At 30.4% G+C, this 8,327-nt stretch overlaps 1 protein-coding gene across 1 annotated transcript; it reads left to right on the top strand.

Moving 5' to 3' along the window:
- The first annotated feature begins 1,470 nt into the window (after nucleotides 1-1,470).
- LOC107865723 lies at nucleotides 1,471-3,594 on the top strand. The gene is made up of 4 exons (XM_016711922.2): nucleotides 1,471-1,812; nucleotides 1,982-2,065; nucleotides 2,185-2,259; nucleotides 3,568-3,594. Exons 1-4 carry the CDS (start codon nucleotides 1,471-1,473, stop codon nucleotides 3,592-3,594), a joined length of 528 nt encoding a protein of 175 aa, XP_016567408.2.
- Nucleotides 3,595-8,327: the final 4,733 nt, after the last annotated feature.

The raw sequence follows: 8,327 nt of genomic DNA, 5'->3' as shown, positions 1-8,327 counted from the left end.
GTGGTTTGTGAAGATACACAAGCATTAGGTTTTTTTGAGATGGATACTGTTGAGGTTATTATCTTAAACCCACATCACAAGCATGTTGAGGATGATCAGGTTTACTTGAAAAAAAATAATTTAAAAGTCAGTCATGAAGGACTATGCAATTAGGGAAAAGTTTCAGACGCGCAGTAAAAGGTCTAGTAAGAAAACGTACGTACATTCTATATCACTCTGATTTTTTTGAACGTTACATTGGATATGTATTTTGAATATATTTAATCATGTTTGATGCAGTTATACATTATTTTGCAAATCAAGAAACTGCGAGTTCTTAATGCGTGCATCAGTCATGGGAGACACTGGAATGTTTAGAATTAGAAGATTCATACCTGAACATACTTTCCCAGTGAAGGACAAGATTTATCCAAAGGTTCATGCAACTAGTATGTTGATAGCTGGTATGGTTAAACAGAAATTCAAAAATCACAAACAAAAATACAGTGCGACGGAAATAAAAAATGACATAAAGAAAGATTTTGGTATGGATTTGACATACACTTTATGTTGGAGGGCCAAGGAAAGAGCGTTACAAGAGTTGAAGGGTAATGCATCAGCATCTTATGGGAAACTGCGATCATACTTATATGTGTTGAATAGTACTTATCCGGAGTTGCATATAAGAATGAAGATGACAGATGATAATGCGTTCTTGTATGTATTTATCGCTCTACATGAATTCATTAAAGGATTCGATCATTGTATACCAGTCGTAGTTGTTGATGCTAGTCATCTAAGAGGAATGTATGCTGGTACATTTGTAACAGCATGTACAACGGATGGAGCAGGTTAGTATCATTTAATAATAATTACATTGTATAATTGATTGTATTTTTTTGTATTTCTGTTGTTGACTTGAAAAATACATATAGCGAATTCATTTATACATAGCTATATGTAATTAATTATATTTTCAAAGTTTCCTGAATGAGACATGTAAAATTGATTATGTTTGATAGTTAGGTGAAATCATATTTTATTATATGTAATTGATACCATTTCTGGTAGATAAAATTTTCATTTTAATTGACCTATATTTGTAATAAATACATATGCAGTTCCTAACTGTATTTAAATCGGCCTGCGCAGATTTTTTTAATATGAGCAGTTTATATTTTTTCTTTGGCATATGGTGTGCTTTATTCTGAAATGATGAATTATGTATACAGATCATATATTTCCTTTGGCATATGGTGTGCTTGATTTTGAAAATGATACATCTTGGATGTGGTTTGCGAGAATCTAAAGGAAGCATACGGGGTTAGACAAAACATGTGTGTTGTGTCTGATAAGAATCCCAGCATCATAAAAGCTGTTGGTGATGTGTACAAAGATGTTCCACATTATGCATGTATGTGGCATCTATGGGGTAATATGAAAAAACTTTACAGAAAGTCACACGATGCATTGTCGGAGATCTTTTATACAATGGCCAAATCATATTCAAAGTTAGAATTTCACATGTTAATGAAAAAAGTTGAGGCAGCTGATATGAGAGTGAAGAAATATTTGGAATTGGCGGGTTACGAAAAGTGGGCTAGGTCGTATGCAACAGTTCACCGAGGATGGACTTTAACTTCAAACATTGCGGAGTCAATAAATGGAGTGCTTGTATCAGCTAGAGAACTGCCAATTTATGAATTTCTTAAGGAAGTTCGAATACTGTTTGCAAAATGGAATTGTGCAAATAGGCAGGAGGCTTCATATACCTTCACAACACTCATTGAAAGTTTAATGACATACTCAGTGAGAACGAGGCTTTGTGTACCCGTATGACGGTATGACCTTATTTGGATGCTCAGTAAAAAAGTACTCTGCATATGTATTTTTATTGCATAAGTTATTTTTTTTCAAAAATGCTGGTGTGCTTACAACATATCATGAAATATGGAATTCATCTTTTTGTATCAGTGCATTTAATTTTTTATTTTTATGTCAGGTTGTACCAGCCACAAAATATGTGTATACGGTACACGACAATAAAAGCACTTCATTGTTTGCATCAAGGAAAAAAAGTTCTCATGTAATGCTTTTCAAATAGATGAGATACCATGTGCACATGCTTGTGTGGTGTTGGAGAAAAAGAATTTTGAGAAAGGGCCATACTATTCTGATTTGTTTAAACCAAAAACTGTTTTGAAGACATATGATGTTCCAATCTACCCGTTTCCACACAGCGATGACTGGATAATTTCAGAGAACATACGTGATGAAATAGTACTTCCTCCAAAATTCAAAAGACCTCTAGGAAGACCTGCAAAGAAGGATCGTGGAAAATCAGGTCGGGATATGTTTGGAAAAAAGAATATCAACTCATGCGGTGGTTGTGGGGATAAGGGTCACAATAGGCGTTCTTGTAGGAAATATCGCAAATGATGCATTTCTTGTTCTGTATTATTTCTTGAAATATTTTTTTTCTTCATTTTTTATAATGATGAACTAATTCAGTTTAGTTAATGCATTTATGAATCATTTGACAATTGAAGACAGCAATATTTGAATAATGGATCTATATATGTTTCGAAAGCTGTACATTACACATGTATTTTCTAGCAGCAATTCATATGTATTTTTGACAAAGTAAATGTATTTTAGGCCAAATGTGACAACTTTGATTAACCAAACAAGTATATGATTCTTAATTGTTCAAGTATTTAAATATATGTGACATATTCTGCAAATATATGTTTGAATTGCATAATGTTATTACTGAATATGTATTTACATTTTAAAAATACATTTGATGTATAATCCATATGTATTTTTAATAAAAATATCATCATTGCATATGTATTTTGTAACTAAAATCAAATCTATAACTGCATATGTATTTTCTTGGCAAATATCTTTAAAGTATAATTCATATGTATTTTGTAGCAAAAATATCAACACTGTATATTTATTTTGTAAATAACTGCAATAATTTTTCAAATTTTACTTTAATTTAAATCCTAATTTATAATTATAGTTAAGGAATACATCCTCAAAATGCATATAAGGTATGTTGCAGTAGTATTTTTGTAATGTTTGATTCTAACATTTCATATGTATTTTTATGTTGAAAAATAATTAATTTATACAATATATGTATTTTTCTGCATAATATGAAAACTACATATATATTTTTTAAGTAAATCTCACATTAAAAGGTAGAACTCCATAAATCTCACACTACATGTTATATTTAACAATATAGGAAGGTGGTGAAAAACTTTAAAGAACAAATGTATTTTTGCAATATTTGATTTTAACACTGCATATGTATTTTTAGGTTAAATAAAATTGATTTATACGATATATGTATTTTTAAACATAATATAAAAACTACGTAAGTTTTTTTTAACAATATCTCATAGTAAATGATAGAACTCCATGAAATAGAACCAATTCAAAACATGAAAAGTAGTCCGTACAATCAAAACCTATATCCATAAACTAGTTTCTAAAATATAAAAAGTCAAAAATCCATCAACCATCAACCATCAACAACTTCAGTGACACTAGTTATTCTACTTTGCCTTGCAGGTTTCAATGGTGCTTCGACATCACTAATGACATTTGCTTCTTATTTTTGGATCCCATAGTCCCACAAAAGTGCAGCATATCTTGTGCGGAGTGCGTTGGGGTCGAACTCAGTCGCAATAACTTTGTGACCGTAAGAAAGGCACTCTACATACACAATTATAAAGACACCACAATCCCTACATAAAAGAAAAAACAAATCTGATTTAATAGTGAAATATATTTGTACCAACATACAATTTTGGTATATGTAAATTCAAAACTTACAAGCTTCCACTCGGTTGTTGAAGCAAATCATCTTCAAATAAAACATCAAGCATATCTGAGGCTTCTTTGTCTTTGTATCTTGGATGGTTTTGAAGATCAATTCCTTTCTTAACATAGAAATCACAATCTTGAAGACATAATGGAATAATCATTGCTATTTTCTCTATCTCAGCAAGAACAACCGCATAATGACCACTGGATTCATATGAATCATATAAGAATATACACCTCTTTGAAAATGATAAAACCGCGAGAACCTAGTGATGTTTTTTCTTTATATTGACCGGAATAAAAATGTCTTCCACCGTATGCCATGGCACTGCAACATGCATACGGAACTCATTGATGTATTCAATAAGATGGTGCTCCTGTCCTCCAACATTAGGGTTTTGATGATCCATAGAATATACATCATGCAAAGATCTAATTACGTTCATAAAGTTACAGTCAACTATACTGTATTTGTATGAATTTTTGGCTCGTTTTTGTACGAACTATGCAGCCCATACTTTGACTTCTTCCTCAAGTAGTATAAGCATACATCAATATACATCACAATTCACAATCTCGGTAACATCTCATCAGAGATTGTGAATTGTGAATCAGACAAAATTGTTTCATCAATTTTCTCATCACTAGCTTGCAAAAAAATCAAATAAAAAATTTAATTATCCTCTGGATTATTACATGAAATGAAGACAAAGTTAACATCACTATACGAACATGACAATCATGTTGAACAACCTTCTCAGAATGTAAGTAATTCAAATTTATACTTCGGAGAAGCTCATCAGGGATTAATTGTTGAGAATCAATTTCAACATTCATTTTTTCGGAATGCAAATCAGTGCACCCCTTGAAAACAAGTTAAAAAATCAAAACATCAAACAAACATATACTTGTATCTGTTTATATATGTGAATTCAAATGAATATATATATGAAACATAATTATTTACCTTTTTACCAAGAAAATTTGCCTCCAATTCCTGATCAACCTTCGAACTTAATCATTGTGGTGATCTTTCGGTACCAATATAATCCATATTCTGGAGGACAGGATCTTTATTTGCATGTTGTCGCTACAAATACATATACAAATTGAAATAATCTATTAATGCTTGAGTCAAACAAAATATGTATTTTTTTTTATGAAAATGAATATATGTATATACAAATACAATAAAATACATATTGATATATAACATCAAAGTCATAAATACATATTAAAGAACATAACAAAAAAAATACTCTTCGTTAAAATACATATGAATTGTTAAAAAATACATATGAGTAGAATAAAAGTACATATGCAGTGTATACAACACATTAAAAATACATATTGATATATAACATAAAATTCAAAAATACATATTTATGAACATAACCAAAAAAACACTTAGTGTTAAAATATATATATATATATATATATATATATGTAGTGTTAAAAAAATACATATGAATAAAACTAAAAAATACATTTGCAGTGTGTAGAACACATTAAAAATACATATTGATATATAACATCAAACTGAATAATACATATATTTGAACAAAACTAAAAACCCACTGTGTTTGAAAGTTCTATTAACCTCAAATGTAATTTGAATATAAACTTTAAAAGTACAATTAAATCTGTATTTAAACTTTAATATTTACCTTTGTACCGTTAGAAATATTATCCAAAGATTGAACAACATCAGGACTGAAATGTTGCCCAGATTGCTCTAACCCTCCCTCATCAACATTTGCTTTATCAGCTTCTATATCTACAACCTAATCCTGAAAAAATTAAGTTCAATAACATAATGAGTTATTAAATAAGTATACATATTCAAGTTCAACTAAGATTTTCAAAGAAAAAATTAACCTTACTTTGAGCAAATGCTTTCTTCATCTTTTTGAATTTTTTTCTCATTACTTCACGAATTTCTTTAAACTCGCGACGAACCTGTTTTGATACAAAATCAATAAACAAAGTTTTTTCCATGTAAAATAAACATTTGCCAAAAAATAATTACCTCATCGCGGAATGCATCAAAATCTTTCTTAGAAATAAAGGCTTCTTTCTTAAAATGACTCTCAGGCTTTGACATGGCTACTTCCTCTACATGAATATCTGGCTTTGACTATACCTGAGGAAAAATAACCCAAGCTATTTGCTTTCCTTTCTTTATTTTTGAAGAAGATGCCTGTCGTGTTGGAATTGGCATGAAAACTGGTGTCTTCATTCCATCAGCCTTTGTAGCATGGAGAGCTGGTGTCCTCGTTTGGGTATGCTCGTTTACTTATTTTTTTCTTAAAGGTTTCTTCACTACTGGTGTTGATGAATCAACCTTTTGTTTCTTCTTTGAATGTTCGTTGATCTTTCTTGGTGGTGGATCCTGGAAGTGGTCATCAGAATCAACAGAACGTTCATGTTGTATTGCATCCTTTCTTGGTATTTGCAATTTTGCCAGCTCCTTTTTCATTGGCTTTATGTTCTTAAAGACAACCTACAATAATAGGTAAATAATATAATATATGTTAAAGAATCATTTAAACAATTGTAAATGAAAATGTATATATGTATACTGTAAATTACATATGAATACATATGTATTTAGTAACAACAAACCTTACCATTGTCATTGAACATAACATTCATAAAAAAGTCAAAGCGTGGATGAGGTACAATCGTCTTCAAATTTAATAATCAGGGAATCCGATTAGCAACTGTTGATTCAATCTTTGGCGGGACATTAGAACAATATTCGTAAAGACACACTTGAATAGCCAGTGGCATTCCCTGAATCAAATAAAATTGACCACCAGCTTTCAATCGGTTGTTCAAACTTCTGGCCAGATCTTCAAAAGATAAAGAACCCCATGGAAAATCCTTATATCTTCCACTATCGACCAAATCGAAATGAAGATAAGGTATAACCACAGTTTCAACATTAGATAACACAAATGAATGCAGGAAATACAAGATTGCAAATTTCTCAGCATCCTCATCATTGTTCTCCCCCCATACTTTCTCCGTGAATGCTAGAAATAGTTGTCTTTCTATATAATTTCTGCCCCATTGAAATACTTCTCAACCATCCTATTTGGTACACCCTCGGCAAAATAAAGTCATATCTATTTGACACACAATTCAATCCAGTTATGATAGCAAATTTTTTGGGAGTAAAATTAAGAAAGGTGTCATTAGCACAAATCAAAATACCAGAAGAAGAACTACCCTTCACATCAAGCGTCGTAACGCATCTGCACATCTGTGCTTGCACTACACATTGCTGCTTCTTCATAAAATAACCAAAAATATTATTATTGCAAAAGTTTTTAAACTGTTCCTTGTTTAAAACTGCGCATATGCTTCCATAAATATCTTTGTCACTATACGAGCACATGTGTGGTGCAAATCTTGAAAGTTTTCTGACTATGAATATTTCATCCCGCATAACCTATACAAAGTACAACTACCACTTCTTAATCTGTAAACAAAATTCAAGCATAAAAAAAAAATATAGCATGGAACCAACACTGAAAAAATACATCACATATAATCAAAATTACAAGCAACACTACAAAATACAAATCAAGTATTCTAAAAATACAACCAACAGTGAAAAATGTAAATCAATTATGGTAAAATACAACCAAGACTGAAAAAAACATATCAAGAAAGCCAAAAATACATATAGCCAATGGCATACCCTATAGCGAACATAATGGTATGGTAGTTAAACTAAAAGTAACATGCATATGTATTTTATCAGTCCAAAATATAACAAATTCTTTAAAAAATACATATTAAATATATAAAAATACATATAGAAAAATAAACTTGTTCATGAGTATTAACCTATTTATTAACAGTATATTTTCACAATTATCCTATCATCTTCACAAATATATTTTCTACTAAATTTTCCCTCCACATGTCATCAAAAACATAAAATACATATTCAGTATTTTGAAAAATACATATAACTTACAACTTTAGTAACATCTAAACTTATAGCAAGATACAGTTACTTAAGAAATACATTTACACGAAATTTTGCCCAAAAAATTACCTCTTCATCACTATCTTCTTAAGAATCGTCAGCAAAAGAATTTTGCACTTCCTCATCAACCTTACTACTCAAAACTTCAATTTCTTGAGCTTTTATTTTCTTCTTTATCCCTTTTTTAATTTTTGTTTTCTTTGGAGATTGCTTTTTCTGTAACCTTTTTTTTTTCATAATTTTTGTCATCTTAACCGGATCATTGCAAAATTTTGACCTAATCTCCTTCGATGTGTGAGATTTCTGTAAAGAAGATGAAACAACTTTAATAACTTCTTCTTGAGTTAAGCCTATACTAAAAGACGGTCCACAATCTGAACTCAAATTTAAATTTCGTATGCCACTAGTTTTATTTTGTGATTCTAGTGTTTGTTCATCCATTTAAGAAACCAAAATAAAAATAAAATCTGATTTTGAGATGTGTTAGAGTCGAAAACCCCTC

This window comes from Capsicum annuum, chromosome 3 (assembly GCF_002878395.1).
Source record: "Capsicum annuum cultivar UCD-10X-F1 chromosome 3, UCD10Xv1.1, whole genome shotgun sequence".
NCBI lineage: Eukaryota > Viridiplantae > Streptophyta > Magnoliopsida > Solanales > Solanaceae > Capsicum > Capsicum annuum.
This window is presented reverse-complemented; position numbering and strand designations above follow the sequence as displayed.